General features: G+C 36.5%; 1 protein-coding gene across 4 annotated transcripts in view; it reads right to left on the reverse strand.

Annotated features, from left to right (window-relative positions):
* ARID4A (AT-rich interaction domain 4A) overlaps positions 1 to 27,767 on the reverse strand; it is a 47,057-nt gene that overhangs the window by 15,478 nt on the left and 3,812 nt on the right. For all 4 annotated transcript variants that reach the window (XM_084519975.1, XM_084519974.1, XM_084519973.1 and 1 more), the window contains exons 4-12: positions 27,209 to 27,274; positions 26,165 to 26,255; positions 15,496 to 15,575; positions 15,313 to 15,407; positions 14,578 to 14,710; positions 12,564 to 12,643; positions 10,579 to 10,655; positions 8,727 to 8,890; positions 619 to 691 (exon numbers count right to left, since the gene is read on the reverse strand). In XM_084519975.1, coding sequence (XP_084376101.1) covers positions 619 to 691; positions 8,727 to 8,890; positions 10,579 to 10,655; positions 12,564 to 12,643; positions 14,578 to 14,710; positions 15,313 to 15,407; positions 15,496 to 15,575; positions 26,165 to 26,255; positions 27,209 to 27,274 — 859 coding nt within the window. The remainder of the gene's footprint in view (positions 1 to 618; positions 692 to 8,726; positions 8,891 to 10,578; positions 10,656 to 12,563; positions 12,644 to 14,577; positions 14,711 to 15,312; positions 15,408 to 15,495; positions 15,576 to 26,164; positions 26,256 to 27,208; positions 27,275 to 27,767) is intronic.

Genomic DNA, 27,767 nt, shown 5'->3' on the forward strand with positions numbered 1-27,767 from the left:
CATGTGTACTACCAATGGATGTCTTACCCCACGACTTTAACTGCTCCAATTTATAACAGTCTCACCTAATTCTGTAAAGAAAAGCATTTAAAATACACTGTTTTCTTGTTCTAGTTACTGGACAAAGCAGAGTTTTGTTTCTTCAGGTGAGGATCATGATTAAGACAGTTCTGCAAGGAGCTGAAGATGGCACATCTCCTATTATCTGCTGGTTGAATTTCATCATCCGTGAATAGCTGCCTCAGGTTCCAGCCTGAGATTAACAGCAGCAGAGTTCCCAGCCGTGGCTGTCACAACAAGAAATCAACCAAGAGTTCATTTAACAGCGATTGTTAACACAAAAAAGGTTTTGTAAAAGCAAAACAAAACCAGAACACCTCAGGGAGGATTTCTGTTTCCTTTGTGCACTGTGCTTCAAAGTATTTGAAGTAGATCTACCACATGTGAAAATGGGGAAAAGTGTTTTTCCTTGACCAGACTGCCTCTTACTCTTGGTTCACTGATATAAGAATATGCTTATAACAACATCCATTACATTTCAAGATACTTTTAAAGCTATCAGAAAAAATGGACTAAAGGTTGTTGTTTGTTTGTTTTAAATAATTAATTTGCTATTACCTCTGTCTTCCATAAACTTATAAAGCTGTTGGAGGAAGTTGTCCCTCTCTTCAGGATCAAGCTCTTCCTCGGGCTGTGAAAACAAATGCAGTCATAATGAAAACAAAGCATGCAAAGTAACAATTTATTTGTACAAAAGCAAAATGGCAAAAACTAAATCAAAACCACTTTCCACTTGGCCCTATACCGATGCAATGGCGAAACATCCAGAAGACAAAATCTCCTCAGGAGACTGAAGCACGTACCTCAAGAGGAGAAAAAGGAAGTGCAGGTCAGAGAAAACCTCAATCCATGACAGAAAGAGCACAAGTGTGATCCTCAAAATGAAAATATAGCTAATATCTGATTCTAATACAGACAAGATCTCTTATTTACAGGACTGGAGCAGTTCACAGGAATGCTACTTTTTTTTTTTTCAAGCTCATATTTGGAAACACATTTACAGTCACTTCCACAATTTCCTGACCATGTATCTTCTATAATTTAGTATTATAAACACCTGAATCTTATCTTTAAAACATAAATCCTCAAAGAGAGAAACTCTTACAAACTTTATAGGAAGTAACCTAAACTGTGTAATAGAGATTTTATTCTTTGCAGGTGAAAATAAAGTAAATTTGGGGATGGGAGGGAAGGAGGGAAGACAGAAGGCAAGACGAAATAATTTCTACTTATCTATATAAACTTAACAGCATTCTGAAATTCTAGCAGAGGCCAAAAAAAAAAAAATTTTTTCCCTGCAACACTTTACGCATGCCACATTCTTCCTGCCAGCCTGGCAATCACAGGGATTGCTGGTGAGGCAGTTTGCTCAGGGAAGACTGCAGCTGTCTGAAAGGAAAGACATACAGTACGTGTCAAAAATCTTACCATTACATTATTAAAAATAACAGCAAAGTCACACGCAGTTCCAGAAGGAAACCAGAACAGTAACTTCAGTTTCAGCCTTCTCTGCATTCAATAAACTTGAAGCTTCGAGGCAGGAAGATATGCAGTGAAATGTAAATGTATATGCTACTGCCTTGTTAACCAGAAAGCGATCTGCCAAGCATCATGAATTTCAGCCCTCTCTGCTTCAGCGAATTCTAAGCTTCAAAGCCCAACAGGGATCACCTGTAGTCAGGCAGAGACAGTATCTGTTTCTCATTTTCCCATTTCTTCTTGTGAAATAATTTGAGGAAATTAAATGAAGAATCAGAACATTGTACAGGATCGTCTCCCATTTACTCATGCTGTGTATTATACAAATTACATAAAGAGAAACAGTTATCTCAAAAATTATGTTCTTCCAGGTTAAGCAATGAATTATTGCTATAGAAACCACAGCTTTTTTTTTCCTCTTAACAATCTAGACTGTGAACCAACTTCACGATCGAGAAATTTCTAACAGCTACTGTAATGTTTACTGACTGAAGTCAATACAACTCACACCACACTAACTCAATCTAAATAACAGTAAACATTCAGAAATATTTCTGAATACTTGAACTCGAACCATTTCTTTTACGTGGGCATAATGCCAAACCAGAGCTGTAGGTCAGAACAGCAGAAATGGAGGTTAGGAATAGCATTCTTGCAGACAGAGCGTTAACCATTTCACTGACACCACGAATTTTCACCTGAAGAAGAACAAAAAGGGAAAGATGAAAAGCTTTTGCATCCTTATAGAAGCAACAGCAAACTTGCCTGCAGTATTCATTCACCTATGTGAGACATCCTGACTGCTGCACCTCCTTCTCTCTGGTGACAGCATGAGCGAGGCTGGCACCCCTTGACCCGGAGAGTCTGACTCGTGCCTGGTGCCCACGCCAGGGAAGACACCGACTCCTCCTGAGAGGTGACTTGAATATGACCTGAACGCTATCCCCAGAGGAATAAATCATACTTTTTTCCGTAGTGACCAAAATTTGTTATTTAAGAAAAAGAGAAAGAGATGAGAAACTCACCAGAGAGATCAACCCTTCACATACATTATTATTGCAACATTGAGACACACGGATTTTATTTTTTTTAAAAAGAGATCATTTTTTCATCAAGGTCATCTATTTCCTATTTGTACCTGGACACAGGACCTCCCAGGGGGAGGTCCACTTTGTGTTTCCAGCAAGCACTGGGGTGACACTGCTCCCCTCCCAAACTCACTTCTGTATCCAGGCACTTATCCCCATTTTAGGTTGGGCATAAGAAAGTTCACAGTGATGATTCTTCAAAATCAGTTTTCTTTAGAGCATTCTGACTCTCCATTTTATTTTTTCCCTATATAGATGTTGCAAAAAAGGGAGACACTACCCAAAGGTAAGTGCAAGTGAGGCAAAACAGTATGAAATTTTTAAGTGGCAGGAGTTCAAAACGAGACCTTTTTGTTGTTCATCCAATATCTGTAACTAAATGCAATGTGAAAAAATTTGTTTTGTTTCGGGGCAAGGCACATTTGAATTTCATTAAAAATAAATCAGAATGACCTTTTTCGGTAATAATTAAAAAACCGAACTATTTTTAGGGTGCTTGAGATGTTGATCTTCCTTTCTCACTAGCAGATCGCATCAGTTAGAGAATACTGTAAACACTGAAAAATGAGAGCAGCAATAAAAACAGGATCTCTGTATAATGGATTTCCCATTTCCATTTCATATGACCTTCCAAGTAATACTAACAGCACTCATAAGTATCTTGTAAAAGTATTTGGTGGTTCTTGTTATCAAAGTAAGCACAACATAAAACCCACTGAAACTTGCAGAAAACTTGTAATTGGTTTTGCTTCATTTGCTTTCAAGCCCCTTTATTTACCAGGAGCTTTCCCTCTATTTTTAGTGTCATTTTAAAAAAGAATATAGCTCTATTACCCTGACTCATCATTTACTCTCCAGGAAGCTGTTAAATCTTCTGTGGATGCTAACCTGTGGAGCTGAGTGGGAGCAGAAAGGAAGAACCAGTTTGTTTTACAAAACAAAGAACAAATCCCTACCTACATGATATGCTCAATCACCACTGAGCCGAGGTACCAGGGACAGATCTTTCTTTTATGTTATTAATGGCTGACAATGCCATAAACTCGTCTGAAAGAAATGCAGTCGAAGAGGGAGAACAATGTGTGCAGGATCTGGAGTTCAGAAGAATACACCACCAAGATAAGGTGTCAGAATTAGCGTAATTGTGTTGTTTCAGAGTATTTAATTGCGTTTGTCACTTACATATTTGCTTTCTAACACTTGAGTTGGAACGCTAATTAAGGAAATGAAAAGAATTAAACTGACTGCAACAAGTTAAAAGCTTTATACCATGAGATGATGAGAGAAGTCTTAAAGCGTTCATTTCTACCAGGAAGAACCAAGAATCCAACCATCCTCAGCAGCAGCTCTCCTAGGAGCTGCACCTCAGCTCGTAACCTCTTCACTCCCCTTTGAAGAATATTCTGAGAATGGCTGTGAGCACAAAACTGGGAGCGAGAAATTCTTTTTTAAGAACATTTGCTCATGGTATCACACAGGCCGTGCTTCACAGTAGCCAAACTCCTACACATGCCCGTTTCAATTTTTATTTTTATTTTTTTTAAATGCACGGACCACTTCTTTCCAAAGGCCAGACTTTGTTAACTTTGAAGATTTTCTTACACACACATAGGTTGCAGCAGAAATGCACAAGTCAGGTAAGGCGTTACCTGGTCTCTCAAAGTCACTGAAGAGAGACGACTACATGGGAAGCAAGAACTAATTAGAAGTGTGAGTATTTTAACTAACAGGTGACCACCACTGGTCATTTGGAGGAATCTCAAGACCCCTAAAACACACCATGGATTTCATACACTCATCCTTCTTTTACGAACTTAGTGCTAATGAAATATATGGTAACGATTATCGTGAGAAGTCAGATCCTTGCTTATTTATTTGCAGAATGGCTACACTGGAAGGTATAGCAAGGCATTTTCCTTGCTCAAAAATGTAAAGCAATTCTGACTGCTGTTGTGATAGAAGAACCCTAAATGCTTTACGTTAATGCACACTATTAAACCTACTACGCACGTGTCTGTCAGGTGACAGTCAAAATGAAGAATGAACGAAAATTCCCCTAACCACACACACGGAGGTGCTACAACTCGTTTTTTTTTTCAATGGCAAGAGAAGCCTGGAGATAAACTAGCTAGATTATTTTTTTTCTGACGATGTTCGGGATGTTCAATTAGGAGGGGATAATGTGAAAGAAGAAAAAACTGCTACTGAAGTGACAAGTTGGAAGAGCCTTTCCAGGAAGGAACCAGTTCTACCAGTAAGACAGAAATCCCCTTTCCCAGCTTGTGCTGTTATGAGATACAGTTTTGAAACTTGCAAAATTCAAACTCTGAAGAACAAATTCCTCCTTACTTTCATTCTGATCTTATGTAAATACGTCTATTAAGAACTAGTACTGAAAATGTATTTCAAATAACTGTAGGCTGAAACCTTGATTCCTTCAGAAACGGAAAGGCCTACAACAGGAAGACTGAGAGGACCAAATGTTGCCTACATATTACCTTGTAAAATGGCTAGCTAGTATTTAATTACTTAATCCCCAGAAACAAATAGGTGTAATTTCTTCCCTGACAGAACAACTTAAGTAGAAACAAATACAGTAATATATGTAATAGGACTTATAATAAAAATCAAGTAATACTCCAAAAGCTTCTATTTCCATGTGGAGATATTGGAATTCAGATTTTTTCCTTCCTTCTAACTGCAGTGTATTATTTGACTGCCAAATGTGCCCTGAAAACACAGCGATCCCTCTTATTCTGCCATGTTGAAAACTGGATAAAAACCAAGATATACCCAGATTCTTATCTGGAGTCAACCCAATAGAGTGATTTTTAAAAAACTTTTGTTTGATGAAGTTTTTTTTCTACAGTACCTCCTCATTTTTCATCTTTTGTGACAAAAGCAACATCTGTTCTGTTACTCAAACCTCACATTGTGAATCAAAAGCAATCCTGAGTTGCATCATATGTTGCAATTATTGCCAAAAATCCAGCCATTTGAACATGCTGAGCAACTCACTGTAATACAACCCTTGTTAAAGCCAATGATGAGCAATTTTCACGTTTTCCTCCGTCACAGTCAACTCTGGGCCACCCAAGTCAGTTACTAGCAATTAGGATTGGCATCTCACCACCATCACCATATTGTTCCCATTCCTCAGAATAAGAAAGACATCACAGAAAACCACGTAAACCCTGAAAATAATAATTCTAATCGTGCTAATTCTACCATACTCTGCATATTTCATGGAAGGCAGCATAATTAGAAAGACAGTCTCTGTCAAAACAAAGTTACAGATTTTAACCCAGCTACTGGAAAAATAGTAGGATCTATTATCACCAGCTACAGCAGGTCTCTGCTCCATTACCATTATAAAAGATTCTACTCCAGAAAAGCAGGATCCCTTCCATTCTCACAATTAGGCTCTTCTGCCTGACTTTATGCTCTCATTATATATTAAGTAGGCCTGGGTCCGTTTGATTGATGTGATGAAGGCCTATCATGGCTGGTCAGCAGCAGGCCAAGCCTTGACAGCAAAGCTGCTGTGTATTTCAGACAGTGGGAGCGCAGGGCGTGGAGGAAAAAGGAGCATTTTTGAAAATCTCCGTCACATCTTCAGCTACATAGCACCTTGCAGTTCTAAAACAAAAGGTTTGCTGAGAGTGTTCTGGCAGAGGATGGACAGAAGCTGTTTTGACCTTGATAATAAAGGAGAAACTTTACAGAAGGTAAATGCAAAACGTGAGTAATTCAGCATTTTCTGTGAAATACAGGCAAGGCAATATCATTCATTTGACAATTCTCTTTGCAACTGATATCACTGCCCTTCTAAGGGAAAAGAAAAAAGGAAATTATGACAAATTCTTGAAATGATCTTTAACTGCAGTATCTAGCTTGGCCCACGATTAAAATAAGATTATGTATAGTAACAGTTGAATCAGGAATTTGATTGAACGGGCCAGAATGACAGTTCTGCTCTTACAATCTATAAAGATTAATATCTATCCCCTGCTACATGGCTTCAGCATGAAGATGCTCACCTTATTTTTCTATCTCTGCCTGTCACCTGGAATTAATGGATTCCACAGCTTTTCCTATCAGCACACCTACCTGCCTGGAATCCTTTGCTTCACTACTTTACGTTTAGATTATTCCTTAAAAATATCCTTATTTCTTTTATAGAAATGCCTTTTTTTTTTTTTTTTTTTTTTTAAGAAAAGCCACCAAGCTTCCCCTCCCCCTTCTTTGTTTGAAACACACAGCACTTTTATGCAATAGCCATGAAAAATGATTTTAAAAACAAGTACGAGAAAACCAGTATAGCAATCCCTGATTTTTAGTGCCTGATATTCTGCAATTTTAGCCAACGTTAATACAAACAGACCAGTACAGACTGCAACAGTTCACACCCTGCAAAATGTGGCCTATTCAGTCCTTTTCACTGCAAACAGAGGAAAAAACCCAAAGGTTTTTTACATTCTACACACATTTAGCCTTACATTTATCTAACCAGACCAGCATTTTCATATAGACATCCACTCCATTTTGCAGAACACTGTTATTAAGGCATAAAATTAACACCAAAAATAGATTCTTATTGTCTTTTTTTTAACGTGGAATGATCTACCCTGGTTGCATGCTCCACCAGACAGTTCACAGATCAGAAAGCTGTAAAATCTACCTCAAACCCCCATTCTCAACGAAAATGTTAACATCACCGATTAAAACACAACGTCCTTACCTATGAGCTGCATTCTTTCAAATGTAAAAATGCTTTTATTTCCTTTCTATCTAATCTGCCCAGTGCCTGGACATAATTTCAGCCTGCCTTCCAAATATTTCCTTGCTTTCTCTCGCACTGCACGGCATCCGCAGTTACACGGCATTACTTACATTCTCTTCCATATAAAAAAAAAAAAAAAAGAAAAAAATCAGACATTACATGAAAGGGAAAAAAAAAAAAAAAAGAAAAAAAAAAGAAAGAGACAGCCCATTTCAAAGCATCTGGCAAGCCTCCCCTGGCAGGCGGCCAAGCCTCGGCTAAATCTTCCCTCTCCGGGCGAGCATGCTCACTGGAAACCAACAGAGTGTTGCTGAGGCAACACCGTAGGCAGCCTCCAAGTATGAACAGCCATTCTGTTTTCGCTGTGACAAACCGCATACTACAGGGGAAGTGAAAGGGAAACGATATCTGACCTTCCTCGGAAGACAAACTTCGCCGTGTTTTTTGCGAGAAAAGGACCAAACGTTGCCAAGTGCGCTGTGAAAATTACCAAAAAAAAAAAAGCACCACAAAAAAACGCACCCAAACGCAACCAAGGATGCCCTGCCCCCTCACCACACGCTTTATTTCTAAATTTAACATTGAGGTTAAAAACAGGTAGCAGAAATAAAAGGAAAATATGCAAATACATTTTGTTGACATGAAACCGTCATCAGAAAGGAGCAACTCAAAATATTCCAACACAGAAAAACATTTTACCATAAGTTTCAATTGAACATTAACCAGAATATTCATCCACTTTGTCCCATTCCTAACCTGTAATATAACCTGTAATGTCGAGGAGAAAACCCACTGTGACTCACTCACTAAGGTAAGTACTGCACTGATTTCAGTGTCTTAGAAAGCAAATAGCTTTACCAGCCATTACGCACTCCCTCACTCTTTGTCAAGCTTCTATTTTTGCATCAATAGTTTAATTCAGCCTTTTATCAAACTAATTTTCAGAAACAAGCTACTTTTTATGTAAACTACATATGAACTACAGAAGAAAAAAATACAAAGCTACTTTTATTTACAACTAAGATTACTACTATTTGGTTCAGCATCAATTTCTTCATGTTTCTCTTTCACCCAGATTCTTTCTATCACTCTTCTCCACTTTTAACTTTTTATTTCTTTACTTTACGTACTTCTTTACCTACCAGATAATAGCAGGAAATCTACCACTGTTCACAAGTACCAACAAAGAGGATGGGAGTAAAGGGAAGATGAACAGGTCTAAAAACATGTTGAAGTGAGTAAGTCTGAGGGTAAAATGTTGGACGCACACATTACTCTATTATCTTTGAGGAATGACTGAAATTGTCCAGACTTACCGTTACTTCTTCATTTTTCTCTTCTCTTTTTATTTCCTCCTCATCAGTTTCTGCCGTAGCTCCTTCTTCATCACTGCTAGAGGATTCCATAATTTCACTTATGTCCATTTTCCAGTTCCGAGGAACAGTCTTTGTGTTGAGAAACGTGCTTGCTTCCTGTAGCCCTACAGAAGAAAGGGCCCTGTTTTTACCTCATCCGAAGTATTCATAGTCACAAAGCATTTTTAAGTTTCATGTTCTTGTACATTTCAATGTTAACTTAAACCAAATGATGAAGTAGGTACTTCAGTTTTAAACAATCAGTCTACATGCTTTATATTTCAAGACAGTCAAATTTTAAAAATCAAGTGCCAGTAAATCAAGGAGCTTAGATTGAGAATATCCATCTGTATTTTCAAGGCATATGTCCTCACGAACACTAGTAAGATTTACACCTGTTTATTTACAGAGCAAAGACAATCACCTATACTTATTCACATATGTTCTGTGCAACTGTGAAGCTGTTCTATTTCTGTATGAAAGTAACAAATACTGGAATAAAGCTACGGGAAAAAAAAAAAAAAAAATCACAGCTAAAGTACCATAAATTTCTTTGTTGTTTTCAGAAGTTATTCATGTCATAAAGTTTAGACATACACATATTTTGTTTAAGAGAACTGTGTTGGAACAGAGAAAAAAATAGTAAGGAAGTGATGATATGAGGAAAGGTCGAACTTGTACAATGGGAATACCCCAAATTATTTAATGAAGAAGAATCAGAAGAGCATCCAAAAGAGTGACATACTGCAATGAGCCATTCACAATATTTCTGGAGAAGAAAATATTTAACAATGTATTTTAACAGCTGCTGATAAATAGTAGCCTTCACAAACTTGTCGGCACCCTTCTCGAAACCATTTTTACATTTCATTCTTCAATGTCCCTCACAGCCAACTATGTTCTGCATTAAAAAAAAAAAAAACAAAACAACACAATCCTTTCTCCAATTTACCTTAAACTTCTGGCTGCTCTGAAGTTCCTGTACTCTGAAATAGTTATTAAGATATATAGGAAATCTTAATCAAACCACCTCACACTGTCCTCCTTGAATTATGTTAAATCATTACTTGTAAAGGAGCTGTTCCACACCTTGACCCAAAATGGAGGAACTGTTGGTGGCAGTTTTTTGGTTGTTGTTTTTTTTTTTGTTGTTGTTGTTTTTTTTTTAAATACATGTTTTAAGTTTTTTTCCTTAAAAAATGTTACATTTTGAGGTGCAACTGGAATGAATAGCTCTACAATTTTTAGAATGATGTATATTAAGGTGAGAATCTGGCCTTTTACAAACTCACTAAAAACATGAATATTGTAGTCACATCATCCAAGCATTCAGAAAAATCAACCTCTGTAATTATACTCTTAAACATTAATCACAGGCTATTCACAGAGGCTATTCTAATAAAGTTTACACCTTGATGCCTGGGTATTTTTCACAGAAAGACAAAGTGTTTTGAGCTATAGCACAAAACTGTGGTTTTAGGAGAGGTAACTAAATATTCCATTGTTTAATGACATTTCAAATACTGTACCTTCAAAATATTCTCTTCAATTTGCATGAATTTGCAGCAGAACAAAAGAAGAAAGTCAAATCAAGTAACACTTTTACTAGTTGCTCTATTAATATGGCAGCTGTATCCACAGTTTCTCTAATTTGTCACATTTAAAATTGTTTACGAAATATCCAAGAGCATTCATCTCAAAACAACACACGGTTACTAATTTGCAAAAGGTAAATTACTATTGTATGAGGTTTTTTTTTGTTTTTGTTTTTGTTTTTTTTTTTTTTTATAATCTAGAATTTATTCTAATTTACCTTTTTTAGGGGAGGACTCGGATTTTGGTAAGTTTAGAGCATCTAATTCTTTGATGTCTTTTCTTGCTACTGAGTAACTGAAAAAAGAAGAAGGTTCAGTTATTTTCATAACAGTAAAGCAAACACAGTAAAACAAGTGTTTGACTTAGAGAAACAGCAATCTCTAAAAATTATTAAAATTTATTATTTGCTTTCAAGCTCCTTTCTAACAACTAAATGCGTAGGGCATTTGTCATTGCAAGCCAAAATATAAGATTCAAAACCAGGACAGTTTCCAGCATTCCTCTGAAATTCAGAGGCTAAAAGAACTCTCATAATTAAAATTAAGAAAAGTTCATAAAGTTTCTGTATCTAAAGAAAAAAGAAAGAAGCACAAATTTGCAGTTAAAATACCCGACACGGGCTGAAAACACTTTCCAAATTTAAAATACTCACACCATTCAACTGTTGCTACCCAAAATAGCAATTGAGTTAAAAGGCAACAAACCCTCAATTTTCAAAATGCATTTCTAATAGCACAAAAGAACAGTGAAGCCAAACTCACAGTGAAGCCAAACTCATGAATCTGCACTGATACATGGTTGACGTTTGTTTTTAAATTACAGACGTGCTTCCATAGCAAAATATATGGCAGCTGCTCTGTTCCAAAGTTATAATAAATATTCAGTTACTGAATTACTATAGAAATGCTAACCAACCTGCAAGGAAAGACTTACAAGTGAGTTATTATAATAACATTTTTTTTCTTCTTTCATTATATTCAGAAAAACTGGAGTAAAACCTCAGGAATTGGAGGCCGCCATTTTCTGAAGTTAAAGCCATAATACTATGGGGAAAAGAGTAAAACAGAGCAAGGCTGCTTATTTTTCCAGTAACACTCTACCTTTGGCATTTAAGGAACCATACGAATCTAGAAGGCTGATGATGTAAGTCTACATTAAGAGACAAGACTGAAGAAAGCCTTCAGCTACCTGCAACATGTTTCACTAACCAAAAATTCACATTCTAGTCAACATCAAGACTACTAAAAATCACAACCTGTTCACTTTGAAAAAGAGAAAGAGGGGGACAGGTGGCCTTCACCAAGGATGTTAGTTACAATATGTTGAGACAGATGCATTAGAAACGCTTTAAAAAGATGACAACAAATAAGGGGAAACAGCTTTGAAAAACAGATTTGGTATTCTTTTGAATATGTTATTCCTTAAGTAACATGCATCCCTCTCTTTCTCTCCTCCTTCCACCCACCTTTTTTTTGGAGGGTGGGGTGGGTGGATGGAGAGGGAACGTGAAAGGTAAGATTAAAAGGACCTTTCTTTCTTTTCCCTAAACTTTTGGTGCAGATTCTATAAACATTTTAATTAAACAGTTACTTTACATTCCCTTCTTTAAAAAAAAAATCATGGATTAACCACTTTTTGATTTTTTCCATTTAAATAGCAATGTGTATCTGGGCATTCAAGGTAATAGGACAATCAGATATTGAAACTACTACAATAGGGGCCTGTAAAGTTGTAATAACTAATTGTTAGAACCAAAGCACACACTTTGCAAATACATTATAGAATGGGAAACACTTAATGTTAACAGCTGTTTTTTTGAATTTGTTGATTTTAAAGACACCAAAACTGTACCAATCTGTAATACAAATGCAATGTAAAGGGTAAGATGGGGAACATAGAAGAAATGAGTTGGAAATGACTACGAATGACAAGGGTTAACAAAAAAAAATGTATTTCAATTCTCTTAAATTGAAATCAGTCATTAACCAGGTATATTTCTCAAAACATGCAATACTTCTAGCCCTTAAGTGGTAAGCCATTTGCTTGCACTTTTCAGTAAGAAACAGCAACAGTCTACAAGCAACAACGTATAAAATTGCACCCTTTTGGAAATTTTGGAAAAATGTTAACATCTTCAAAAGGAATGTCTTATAAAAAAAAATAAAAAATTGGTAAGTCTAATAAAAGTTAGCTATTACTTACAATTTGGAATCTGCAAAGGATCGAACTAAACACTGGTCCTTTTTCACAGTGACGTCATCATTACAGCTGGGAGATACAACCTGAAGTTTCAAATAAAACACTTTTTTTAAGCAAAAAAAAAAACACACACCAAAAAACCTTATCTTGAAAAGAATGACAGCAGGAAAATAGCTGTTTTCCTGTTTCTTCTATCATAGTTCCCATATCTGAGAAAAGAAACATACTTCAATATGCATTACTAAAGCCAACAATAACAAATTTCAAGAAGCAGTTTATCTCAAACTATTTATTTACTCTGCTTGTCATGTACAAGCTAGAATAGTTTACTATTTCAGTTGTAAACTCCAAAAGTACTCTACAGGGGTGACATCATGGAATCCTGTTCATGCACTCAGCTTTTTTCTCCCGTTTGTATAAAAACTGTTTAAAGCATCTATTTAAAATGGAAAGTCACAAACCCACTTATTTTATACCAGCGTCTGATCTTTAGCACTCAAACTGAGAGCTAAGTATCTTTTTTTTCTTTTTCAGGTGTGAATAATGTTAACCAGCACAGATTTCATTGTTTCACAGCAGTATCATCTCCAGATGTCTAAAAATGTGATAAAAATGCATTTGCAGTATTTGTACTACCACAAACACGTTTACATTCTATTCTAGGCCATGTATGGACAAAAACCATGAAATGCAGATTGATCTACCAGGATTCCGTGGAAGCTGTGCCACCTCATTCCAACACGGCAGAAATTCATCCCCAAACCACAAAAAGACATTACTGGTTCTCACCAAGCAAAGAACACAGCAGGTACACAGCTTCTAAGTAACTTAATCCCTAGCTGGAACCATGTGAAGTTAAAATCTGCCATTAGTGAAGGGATATACAGCAACCAGAACACTTATAACACCACCACATTTCACATTTTTAACTGTGGTATAGTTGGCTAAGGCAGTGTCAGCTACTCACCCTCCATTACACTGTAATGTTCTTTAAAGGAAAAGAAGACAACTAGCCAGTGATTAGTTCATTACCTTTTGATCTTAGATTTACGTAGGGATTAAAATGTTAAACTAAGTTGGAAGATGGCTATAAGCCAAGCCCTTTCCAGCTAAGGAAAACAAGATTGAAAATAAAGGACTATGGTTTACTCAATTAAGTAAATGAAATCTGTAAAAGCTAGTGAACAAAACCTGCCTATCTGTTTAATATTCCAAGTACCTTTTTATTTAAAATAAACACATCCCTGATGGATGACAGAAGATGCATATTCAGCTTGTCTAATAAACTGAATACTAAAGCTGTCTAATAAAAGTTTACTAAAGAAATCAACTTTTAATATACATCTATAAACTTTTTTGTGCTTGTAAACAATCTGCAAAGTGTCTGTCTTTACAGTACAAGCCTAGTCTCTCAAAATTATTCAAAATATATTTAATATTAGTAATAGCAATGAACAGCTGTATCCTACATTGACTACTATTTTTATTTGACTGTCAATCTCTAGAGCTAGAAAAACTGGAGATTCACATAAATTTAAGCATGAAAGGAACTAATACTTAAACTGAAAGTCTAAGGAAAAAGGCAATCATTAAACACGAAAAGATAAAAATTCCACTGCACTTAAAACTCATAAAACTAGTTGCTCTTTAACTGCCTGGGAGCACAAGTCCTAAGTTACTCTATTTTTAGTAGAAAAATATCTTTGCATACCAATCATTTTATGTTCAGTTTTGAAAGACTTAAGAGCCACTAAACTGTAAGTTATACACAGATGATCATCTTTACTCTCCTACTGTTCACAGATACTGCAGAATATTCAGATTTTTAGAGAATACGAGCAGCAGAGCTTAGCCTGACTGCATTCACAACTTTGCTACGAAAGTTGTGAATTCTGCAAACTTTCCTATCCAGGAAAAGCACTATAAGAACAACGCAACAAGTCAGATGTCATTCTTGTAAAAATAAAATAAATTAAGTAGTATGACATCAGAGATGTCAATGCTTTAAATCACTTACCAATGCTGGATACCAGTCTGACTTCTCAGAATTACAAGTCACAGTCACAACTTTGCCAAGCAATTCATCATTGAGACGCCTTTTATCTTCATCCTCTTCTTCACTACTTTCTTCTTCCTTTTCATCTTCAGTACTGAATTATTAAAACACACAGTATTTTAAAGTTTTCAACTGAAGTTCACATTTGAGAGCAAATACAGCTTACAGCCAGATCTTACTTGCTCTTCTGCAAAGCTTCACAAACATAATTTTAAGAGCTGAAATTGCTTGAAATATTCTTGAATATTAAGTGATCTTAGAGGAATTTGGTAGAAAATCTTTCCAAGTAGTAGCATTTTGCAAGAGCAGATGTTGGAATTGGAGGCATGAATCAGGTTTGATTGTGTATAGATATGAAACAAAGAGAAATAGTCTCTACCCTTAAAATTTAAAAGCATCTTTTTTCCTACTTTGTGCAGTATAAAGAAGGTTAAAAAATCCTATGTATCTTGACAAAAAATTCCTATTATATGAAAGAAGTATAAACATTCTGAAGGCTACTACAAGGGAAAAAACATCAATTCTCTGTTACTGCTAAGATATGAACACATCTAAATGAACTGAATTAAGTCCATAACCTGTGCATGCAGATTGCACGATACAGCTTTCAGACCATTACAGCTTCAATGGTACCACTACAGTTTTAGCAAAGGACTCCAAAAGAAAGGAAAGCAACAGAGCACTATCAAAACTCACACAGGAATAGAAGATCTCCTTCCTCTATTGGATTTCTTCCCAATAACTGGAGTTCCAAAGTGCTCTGGGTTGGTTAGTGGTAGCTGGTCAAGTGTCTACATGGAAAAAGAAAAAATAATTTGCCATTTCTTATTATATCAAAAAGCAAGCTTGTACTACTTCAATGTATGTTCATCGCCTTACCTCACTTTCTGCAAAGTGCCTTTCTCCCTTCAAGCATAATGAAGTTCGTCTCAAGGTCCTTTCATCACCATCATCAAAAACTAGAATGAAGTCAAGGAAACACAACGGCAGATGATGATCAGATCTCTTTCCCAAGCTGACAAAACAAGTCAGCTACTATTTATGTCACAATTTAGAATATTCTCTAAAACATGATTTCAAAGACCTTCATTTTAATGTTTCTTTGGTTCACAAACAAAAGGAAGGGTGGTATTCAAGATTCAGTCTCAGAACATATAACATTTTCACAAAGAAGTTCAATTTTCACAAAGTCAGTTCAAAGTAAGGCTTCTGGAGGCAACAGTCTCAGTCTAATTTAGACGTCCTACTTATCAATACGTTGCACCTCTTCATACCATAGCCACTGGCTGCACAACAGTTACTATTATCTAACAATCTTCCTTAATCTATCCATTTATTTCATACCTTCTTCATTTGAATTATCTATCTTCCTACAAACAACTCATCAAAAAGACAAATCAATGAGAAGAATTACAAGTGTGACAGTTTTTGCTACACTGTCAGTAATGTGCTACCAACAGCCTGAGAGTACGAGAAACTTGCAACCGCAGGTCTGACCGATTTAGAAGGAATACAGAAAGAAAAGTCAGACAAACATGAGTTTTAACAGATAAGGATAAGTCAAAAGGAAGTTCCATCAATTTATAATGTTCAGCTGAAGAAGTCTAGGATACAATGAGTTTATTACAAGCTTTGGCCAAGAAATGTCTACTCTTTAGTAGGTTTAAATAAAACATTTTCACAAAGATTTCCTTTAAGAGAAGAAAATATAATAGTCCCCCCATTCCCTCCACCTCTATCCCAAAATATTATTTTAAAGATTTTTAAATGGTTCGGTACCTGCAATCTTTAGTCAGCAATGATATTCCTTCTAACTAAAGTAAGTCACAGAAAGAGTTTGTATTTTAAGATGCACAAGGTATTTTGGCAGTCCTACATCCCTCGGTTCTGGTTCAGACCCCTCTGTCTGAGCCACACAAACAAGGAGAGCTGAGACCAGGTGGCTGCAGTCTGCCATTTCAGTAAGGTAAAAGTTTATTTGTCCGGGTCAAAGTGCGGAATACAATTCTATATTTAAACTACTCGAAACATGCTTTGTTCAGTAGTGAACCTTTTTTTGAAAAAAAGTAAAGTTTTAAAGATTGTTGTGTTTATCAATACAATAACTTTGACTTACTTCCACTAAAAAAAAAAAAAAAGAAAAAAAGAAAAAAAAGAAAAACCATGGTCTAGCAGGAATATGGAATACACAGGTATTGTTAGCAGGAACAGTTCGGTTACAGCAAGAAAAACAATTTGTCAAAAAAATTAATAGAATAGCCACTTTCTCATAATCTTAGATTAAACCCTTACACTGGAATAATGCTACAGTAATAATTATAGAAAAAGGTGTGAGTACAGATTCGGTTACACTTACAGCTTATCTTAGCTTCAAGGTTCCTACCTCTTCGGAGTAGAGATACTGCTGTGCCATGTTCCACTACCAAATAATCTTAATGGCTTCAACCATAAAATAGTAAACATGAAGCAATTAACTTTTCCCCCTCCAAAACGCTAATATTTAAAAATAACAACAGATAGCTATAAGCCTAATTAGCTATACTAGTCAATAATCTTTTCAAAAACTTTAAAATTAAGCAACCATGAAGACCTGTCAACCAAGTGTCAATACACTACTCTCAAAATCCTCTAGTTTGGTTTACAGCTTCAGGAAACCACCGCCGATACACTTTGCACTAAAAGGGAAAACAAAACGAGGCCTTCCCCTCAAAAATATTTTATGGACCCTGCAGTGCTTGGCATTTCTCATTGGTCTAAAGAGGTTGAAAAGCAGATTATCATTATCCTTTACCAAACACATTCTGAACTTCAGTCAAAGGACTCATAAATTTTCAGAAATTTTAGGGGACAAAAGTCTGGGGATTAGAAACAAGTTACTTTATTGGAAACCGCAAACAGAGACTGATACATGACAGCGAAGAAAAAAAAAAAAAATCCGCCTAGTTTCTCCCCACTTCCAGAAGCTCTATTTAATTAAAACTAGTATAGTATACGAAGAAATCAAGCAAACCTTTCATAAACTGGAACAATTTTCAAAAACAAGGAAAAGGCATGAGAGGGCACTACTATTTTTCATGTTTCAAAGCCATGCTTATTAATTGCTTCAAGGACAAAAGGAAACTTTCTTTGACCAGACAAGATTTTCTTTGATACCTAAGAAATTTCTACAGCAATTTCTGTTGTGGACATACGCAACAGCATTTGCAGCTGATAGCATAGTTGGACAACTCAGAGGAAGGCAATATCCTTGCAGAACAACAACGTACATTATAGAAAAGCATAAAGAGGCAAAAATTTCCTTAGCGAAATTAGCCATCGTGTTTTATATGATGTCAACAGAGGAAGGATGGGATGATTTTTCTAAAAAAAAAAAAACAACATCAAAATATCATTTAGTTGCATTTCTAAAGTGAGGCAAAACAAGTCTCACAAATTAACTGCGATAAACAAAATATTTTGTAATTGTAGCTACTTTAAACTTCACTCCCTTTCAGCGAAAAGTATTTAAGTCTTACTTAAAAGGTAACCAGAACCATGTCGATGTTGTTAGCACCTTTAATATATATACACCTTTCCAAAACTAAGTAAAGGCCTTGTGGTTTCCATCTCATTTGCTATTTATGAAAACTCTACTTCGCAAGATGTGCTGCTCATATTGCTGCCACCCTTTGCACGACATTTTAAAGCAAGTCCGAGGGGCTTGTCTTTTCAACAGACAAGATGGTATATTAGGGATTTCATGAATAGGTGAGACAGCAGAGTGGTTTTGGCTATTCAGTACGTTGACAGTCTGACAGCAGTCATGGTAGAACTTAATGCACTCAGGATATGGTATAAGCTGCAAATTCCTTCCACTGTTAACCACACCCAGAAGTAAAAGTGCTTAACTCTAGTTAAAATGCTTAGTACTAACAAAGACAAATTATAAAATTGATAAATTAATGTTGAACAACCTGTATTAATTGTATAATTATATATATTGTACAATATATATAATCTATTATACAATATGTATATTGTATAATAATACAATTAATTGTATTAGTATTACTGCTTTTTCATTTCCCAAACAAGTTGTTGTTGTAACTCCAAATTCTCTGAAATTCTACAACTTGTACTCCCTAAGGAAGACTTTACTGAACAGAATCAGTTGTGTAAAGGAAGGAAAGAAATGGGGATGGAAGACAGGGAGGTATCTCTCCATACACATGTAATGTAGTCATCAGAGGACGTGTTTACAGGGCCTTATTTATCGTAGAAGAGGAACTTACAGTCCTGTCCTTCCAAAGAAGCAAGTCAGAAAAAGCAGAAGCCCTTTACGTACCACTGTTGCCTAACCTCAGTGGGCACGTACTTGTGGTGATGGGGTGCAGCAGCAGATACGTCTGGAGAGAGAACGACAAGCACGAGCAGGAACCTAAGCCTGCTACTGAAGAGTCAGTCTAACAAAGTAGAAATGACAGGAGGTGAAGCTGGATAGAGGCCTTTCTTCCAATATGTGTTATTTAATGAAGAGCTCCGACAGAAGGAAAAAAAAAGATGACTAAGCAGCACGGCCTGGAGAAACTGTCTCTGTTATAACGTTTGTTCTAGTTCCATTCCCAAGATGCCCTATGTGGAGTTGAATATGCTCCATATAGAACATGTAAACAGGGAAACAAAATGGAAAATGCAAACTTTCACTGCATCCTTGTCAATAACAACAGGAAATGAACAGCAATCTTTTTTTTTTTTTCTACTTGTGGAAGCCTAGGCAAGCCAAAGCTGTGACAGAGTAATGAAACTCTCCACTGAGAATCAATGCAATACTTCCAAAGTGCTAGTAATTTGTGAGCTATCTGAGATGCTACCCATGAAGGCATCCACAACCCCGTGAAAGCTTTGTAGCTTTTTGTTTTTCAAGCGTGCAAACAATATGGGAAGTACCAGGATGAATATTTCTCAGTTGATTAAAAACTGAGTACCTCCAAAATGCTTTAAAGTGCAACTTTCCACACCCTCTGGACGAGCTCTGTAGAAGGCCTGTATGTGCCTACATATGCCATTAACAAAAATAATATTAATCTTTTTCTCACAAAGATACTGTCTCAACATCTGTTCTCATTTACTTAAAGAGAGAGAAAAAGCAGAACAAAGCAGGAGACTAGTGATAACATCCTCATAAGAGTTACAATATTACTCGTACATAGAGTGATCACTCTTACCAGAACAAGGCAGTCTTGTAATAGACGAGAGAATATGGAGAACAACCCTCAAGGCTGCATCTGCTTGCTGACTTCAAATCCAACAAGTTCTGGTACTGTTGTTGCCCAAAGGAGGAGAGGTTCTATACAGCATAGCAAGTACTTTTATCTCGTTTCCCCCCTCCCACTGAAAAATCTTTAAGTCTCCCAAGACAACAAAGATGCACACCAACAAGTGGAAATTGTTCCTGTGTCGCTGTGCACACTTGGTTATTTTTAACAATGACAAAATAATACTTTGTGAGCTACCAGAGATGCTATCCATGAATGCATCCATAAACCTTTGAAAGCTTTGTAGTTTTTGTTTTTCAACTGTCGAAACAATATAGGAAGTTCCAGGATTCAGGCAATACTTGTTGAATGACCTTGGAGCCAGGGATTACGCTAATCAATGATTCATCTTTGTAACAAGACGCTGCAGAGTGTTGTGCTACCGTAGAGACTACAGAATTCAGTGTTTTGTTTGTTGTTTTTTTTTTTTTTAAAGAAAACTATTTTAAATGAGCTTCAGTTTGTTTGCAGAAATGTATAGAAATGACTGAACACACCGAAGAACGAACTTGGAGAGCACTCATATAAAACTATGTCCTCACAAAAGCCTACTGCCTGAAACTGTTTCTTATTTCCTGAGATGTTACAGTAATCTTACTATTGTAACATAGAAAGAGATTTTGAAAAAATCTACCTCCTGAACATGCCTGAGTACAAAACGTGGTGCTGCTATTCTTCTTTCAGCTTCTTCAGAAAGCAAGGAACGCAGTTTTCTATGTGCCCATAATCCATGATATGCCCCATATCCAGGTAAATATGGGATTTCTTCCAAATCCACCCAAGCAACATTTTGGAGATAAAAAGAGTAAACTCACGGGAGGTGAGGGAAGTCCAGAGCACCGGCTAGGTGGGGACAACCGGACAGTTCCCCTGCCACACTCGTCATTTAGGATTCCGGGATGACACACACACAGCCAGAGGATGAAGTGATGCTTCTGGGATGTAGTACTCAACAGGATGCAGGGAAGGCAAACTGGTCGAACCAGCCACACAAACACGACCAGCGCCGCGCACATACTACGAGAAGCGTGCTGTGCTGTTGATGTTACAAAAAGACAAACTGGCAGGGATAAAATCAACTGTCTGTCGTGGCTCTGAGAGCTTTTCTAATCCTTCATAAAGGAATTAGGGAAGTTAGGAGCTTCAAGTTGTAGTGGAGACAGGACCAAGTGAATTTTTCATTTAAGCAGAAATATCCCCACTCAAGAACAGGTGAGGAAAATACGACAGACAGATAGCTCCTGTTACTCCTGCTACTGAAAGTCCTGGGACATCACAGTTCATTTTATGAAAAACATTTTCAGATCTGTCAACTGGAATTTTAAAAACCCACAGAACATATTTAGCACCTGTCATCTCCGTCACCTGCCCTCCTAAGTGTGATACCCCTGGGTGACACAGCCTGTGGCTCACGCTGTGCTTCATTTCCCCAGCAACTCGTGCCACCCCACACCTCGCTTGCACAAGGACGAGCATCAGGTGCCCAAAACTCCTCCCAGCACACTCACTCAGCCGACAGCATTCCCTGCGAACCCTGCAGCGACCACAGGCCAGGAGGAAGCCACCACCACCACCACAGGAGCCTGGAGAGCGGCAGCAGGAGGAGCTGAGGGCTCGTGGAGGTCTCAGAAGCGGTGCCCAGCCCACAGCACAGCCAAAGCTGGGTTGTGGTGATGTACAATACAGAACCAAAGCCAAAGAGGAAAACCCTTTTGGCTTTTCCTCTCATGGGGCATTGAAAAGAACGAGAGAAATGATTTACTATTTATAATAAAATATTCTGTCATTTCAGGTTAATTTTAAAACAAAAAAAGACATCATACATGAAAGCCTGAAAACCATAGTTCTCAAAGACAAAAAAAAATCGTGTTCTCTTGCACTCTGACGTATAAGCCCTACTGTGGACAGCAAGGTCTGCTAGAAACTGCAAATACCCCTCAATATTTTTAATTTCCTATTTCCCTTTCATTTCAAGGGAAAAATAATAGTTAGCTACACCTTTTCTCTTTCTTCAGAAGAACTTTTCCATGCCTTTGTCTCTCAAAAGACAAGGCACAAGGCTTGTACGTATACAATGTATTTGGTCTGTTTTTTTTACTTCCATTTAAAGTTGCAGGTATGGTTAAATTACACATCCTCAACAACAGATCTAAGCACACGCACGTTGCTGGCCTTAGCCTTGTCAAAAGAAAGATGATACTTGTTTTGATGAGACAAGAAAAAAAGGGTTGATTTAACAGCAGCTCTTCAGATGCTTCCTGAAAATACTGTTTTGTACTTTTATATAAAAACCACATTGCTTTCCCCTCTGAAAAGTTTTATAAAAGTACTTCCTTAAAGAACATATACACAGGGGTTTCTGTTTTCTGAAATTATGGTAACAATTCTAAGATTCCAGAGAAGGTTACGGATGGAAAATATAACCATGTACTATGTTAGGTGTGGCCCATTTTCTTTCTTTCCTTTTTTTTTTTTTTTTTTTTTTAAAAGTTATTTCAGACATTATTGCAGTATTTACTTGCAGCATTTTACAATTTAACAGAGAATCAGGTTGAATTACTGCTTGCTGAGCGTACAATCTAACATGGCTCCACTGAAAACAGATCTGATGGACTGTTCTAATGCTGTATAATTATCACCTAGTAAAATATTCAGCACTTCAAAAGCATCAAGGCAGCACTTCAAATTTTTTAAGTAAGTTCATTTAAAATAATTAAGTTTGAAAAGATTAAAACATCCAACCAAGCCATTTGTTGCTCACAGAACTTAAACTGCTATTAGTGTCATCCCTCTTTACATTCTGTTGAGCAGACGAGAGGGCAGAGACGTGTGATGGAGTTCTCCAGACATTGCTAAACTTTCACTCCAAAAAGCTTTTGTTCCTCTACCTGCTTATACTTCTTTACCTGCTTAAGCTCTTAAAGAGCTGACTTTTGAAGGTATTTCCACATCACAGTTGAAAACTTCAGTGACTAAATGGCTACAGAAACACCATTACTATGCAATAAGAGGTGAAATAATTCCACGGCAGCTAGCAAGGAAAGAAAACGTTGATGTATTTTGGACAGAACACTAGTAATAGACAGGAGATCTACAGTTAAAATAGACTTATCGACATTGTGTCTCTGTTGTTATTGGTGACAAAGTAGCCGACCACAGCAAATTATTTATTTATTTATTAACGAGTATTTATTACTGATTTCTCTATCCTCATCAGACTACTTTTAAATCACTGCGAACAAGATGCTACATAAAACAGAAAATAAATAGCACAGGAAAAGCGCTACTTAAAAGCAAGCTTTCCCTTGTGCTTTCCAACTCAAGCCTGACCACATTCAAGAAAACATTCTCGAACTGGAAAAGCTGTTTAATCCACTTCCTTTCAGCTTTTAGCTTTGACTGAATCAGTCAATAAGACTGCCAAGTAGTATGGCCACCATCTATTAAGAAGGAACCAATTCAACTCTGTTTACTTGACAGCAACATAAACACACACTCAATATCTATCCAAAGCTTTCTACAAGGATACAATGGGAGAAACAGCCTAAAAATAAGGCTCATTTTTCACACCTCAATGTTTCCGTACTCAAGCTAGAGCATTTCCCCAACTTTAAAAGTTCAAGTAACCACGTTATTAAGATACAAACTTCATAAACTGCTTCATCTGGACATTACCTCGGCTTTTAATACCTATAAACCTGCAACCACATACTGCTCATAAAAATGTTCTTAACATCTAAATACAATTCCAGTGTGTTACAATTGTATTTTTATAGTCAAAGGTATATGTGCTCTATGTGCCATATTACAGTACTGCATGTTAACTTACCATAGAATTACTTAAATCCCCTTCCACTCCTAACAGTTCCAAATTTTGACAAAGTCCTAGCAGTCTTAATACATTTGCATATGGAAAACATAAGACCTTATTTTCTCTATTCTAGCTGTCAAAAGATATTTCTCCAGCGGAAAAAAAAAGGATAATAAATCAAGCCGTGCTTTTGAGTTTCCGAGGAACTGCAGTTAATAAATGTATAAGGTAAAAATCACGACATGCATGATTTATCTGTTATTGTAGAGTGTTCAAAAACTTGTTAAATCTAAACAACAATCCACTAAAACAAGGCAAAATATGTATTCACACTTCAAATTATCCACTCATCAAGTAAAGATTTTTGACAGAAGCGTTCTGCTCAAAAGAAAAAAGGAAACAGACAAAAACCCATCCCCCAAAACAGGGGATTTGAAATTCACCTGTCAAATGAAAAATAATTAAATTTATCTGACTTCTTAAATCAATTAAAAAATAATTTTTAATCACTGAAGTGGGAATGTGGTTGGTTTACTGATTTAAATTTTCCAGGTCAAATTCAGATTTAGGAAAAAAAACAACTATCAAAAACTAAAATAAGGAAAGTTTTCAAAACGGAAATGCTAATTCATTAACCATAGAAGTATTAGTGCAAGAAAGGTGTTTCTTATCTCTTCTGCACCTGCATGGCAAAAGTCTCAGACTTGCACAGAAAAGGTCCAATGTTCTTCACCAAGTATGTTACATCATAGGGCAAGGCCAATCAGGTTTAAAAACTGCACTCCAAAATAAGCCTGCCTTTTCCCCCTGACCTGACACACACTACAATTTTAAAGCTAAATCTAGAATTTTATAGCAGTGGTATATAGTTGAAGGAAATTTACAGAATCACAGCATGGCTGAGGTTGGCTGGGACCTCTGGAGGTCTTCTGGTCCCACCCTGTGCTCAAACAGGGCCACCCAAAGAATGGGTTCCCAGGACCCCACATCCAGGAGGCTTTTGAAGATCTCCAAGGAGGAGATTCCACAACCTCTCTAAGCAACCTGTGCCAGTGCTCTGTCACCTGCACAGTAAAGAAGTGCTTCCTGATATTTGAGATAATGACATATGATGATATGAATATGCAAAGAGCAGTGGGGTTTTGTCAACTGATAAGTGGACTGGCTTACATTTAAAGTGTGCAATAATAATAATCACGTTGCGATAAATCCTTCCGAATTACTTCTATTGATATTGTGAGTCTTATCCTGATCCCATCAGACTATGTAGTCTCGCCTACTGCAATGGAAAAGTTGGACTACTGAAAATACCTGCCTTCTAACTTAAGGAAAAAAAAAAAAAGGCTACTGAATCAAAATAATCAACACGTCATGCTGTATGGGATGCCTCAGCAGGGTACTGAAGAATATAAAGTAAAACCTGAATACATTCTATATATAACGCAGCTAGTAAGAAGAAACAAATACCAATTTAAATTTACAAGTACCTATCTCAAAAGCTGTGGACAAAATTAGAATGTACAGTGTTTCCTCTCAGCCGGGTACTTCCAAAACTATTTGATTCAATTACTGGGGTTTTAAATACTTGCTTATCTAGGATTATTACTTGAGTGCTGCTGGCTGTTGTCTTTCTACTTTTAAAGCTATTGCAGAAAAATCTAGATATCGTAACGAACAATTCTAATTATGGAAAATAATGAAGTTTCTCTTGCAATAAATCCACATTCAATTTTGAAATTTCACGGACCAGGCATTCTGGAGGTTTGTTTCCATAACTGAGAAACGCATGAGCATTCAGCACAAAAGGCAACGCTGTTTTCTATTTTACTTTAGATATACTCATTACTTGTTAATGATTTAAACCAATGGTTAATTTCAAGTTAAAAAAGAATGTCGTCACTTTTCTATTAAAGGCAATTCCTTAAAAGAAAATAAAAATCCTTTCTTCTGTTTTTTTCGTACAAAACGTGACCCTCAACTCTACACAAAATGGAGAAATCCCTTCAGAACACATAGAAGCTACTGGTAGTACTAATGTTTTTCACGTTTATGAGATTGCATCCAGTGAAAGAATGCTTGCATGTCAGTCATCTATTACATGTCACGAGTTTTCAGCTAGAACTGGATTTTTTACATTTATGTCTTAAAATCTGCAAAAACTCTCTCAAATTCTAGTGAGTGAAACCAGCTTCAGTATACAGACATTGTGCCAAATAGCACTTGACTGCTGAGCTCTGCAATTATCTCTGCAACAGCCTCCTTCCCCATCAAATAATTACTATTCTATTTTAAAAGGAAAAGCACAACAAGACCTGGAAGACAAAGTCCCTTCCAAAATCTCAGCTTTTACGACACAAGATATAATTACTTACATTATTATCTATAATTAGAAATACATTGTTCAAAGATTAGAGGCCATAAATGAAAACATGTGGCTACTCACCTACAGTATACCAACTCGCATCTGTCAACTTGCTGATAACAGCTTCTTGGAAGGATCCGTCAGGCATTTTTGTTTCAACCATTGCACCGACCTGCAGAAAGGAGTATCTCAAGGTTACGTATAATCTCTAACTCAAATAATGGAGGTAAAACTCATGTAAGCATGAATTCTTCCACTAAGCTGGTTTGTTTGTTTAAGATGCATTTTAGCTGTATGTTACTCTGTGAAATGTAGTCATATGGCTGGTAGGAACAAAGGTTCCTAGGCATAAAAGCTGAACTCTAAGTAGACAGTAAAGCAGTAAGGAACTTGGAACATCTACTTTCAGCGTGACTTTCAAGATATAATAGAAAGCTAATTGGAAATAAATATTCAACTATTCAATCAAAGTAACTGGTACTTTATTATTGATGTGCATACAATCATCACTGATTTTTATAGTTTAAAACACTTATACCGTTCTCTCTAAATTCAAACATGTTTATTCACTGTTGTACCATCAGCTAGATCAGAATCTAAGGATCAGCCTACAACATGTGTTAGTGTTCTTGCATTAGCTACAAAGAAAAATACAAAAAAGGTGATCTATAAGGAGCTCTACATGCAGTCGCTGCTCTATAATATAGCTGTTCTGGTAGAAAACTGTTTGGTATCATAAGAATACACATCAACATGTATTTTTTATATAAAATACATTAACTACTTTAAAAACGCTTTTAGAACAATCCTATTTACTATTATCTAGCAGGCTTGAATTCAGCTTCATGGAATCAAGATCTCCATTACTTACCAGAAGTTTAGAAAAAACAGCCTGTGTGATACTGTTTGCGTATGAAATATTCTACAAAGAAGCGTTAACAGCCTCCAAACATTATCAGAGTTGATGCTAACAGTTCAGAATCAATCTGATTGAAAGTAGTGGGCCACCTCCTGTTGATTTCAATTCTGTAGATCAGGTACCCAGATAAACACCATCAAAACTTTCAATTTTACGAATCAACTTCGTTGATTAAGAAAAAAAAAAAAGGCATGCAGTATACATACTCTTAGAGGTCCTTTCACTTGATCATCTTGCACTAACTGAGTTGAGTTATCCCCCTTCAGAACCACCTGAAAGATATCCATAAACTTTTTAATACGTATCTTATTTTTAATGGTAGATAAGAAGCAAATGAAAGGGTAATAATAATTAGGAAAATAAGATCTTTATCAATCAAACGTACTCAAACATTATTGAACGCAAAACCTTTGGCGTGGCTGATTTTACTCACAGGAAGCCCCAAGTATCACACTTAACACTCAACTTGAAACATCATAATTCAAGAAAATCAAACACCAGGTGTATCAAGTTTTTGATGCAAGTTTGAATATCAATGCAATCCAGGGTATACCTGGAACCGGGTCTGCAGGCCACAAGATTAATGGGCTTTTTCTCTCTCTCTAATTGTAGCACTTCATTAACAACACATTGTTTGAGTACTGAACTGCAACCAAAATACAAAGCTCTCTATATTAAAACATATCAAAAATAAAAAAAAAATCTTTGAACTGACCACAATACCACCACCTCTGCTATCTCAAACAAGAGAAAGTTTCTATGGTA

Source organism: Aythya ferina (genome assembly GCF_964211825.1).
Source record: "Aythya ferina genome assembly, chromosome: 5".
Taxonomy (NCBI): Eukaryota; Metazoa; Chordata; class Aves; order Anseriformes; family Anatidae; genus Aythya; species Aythya ferina.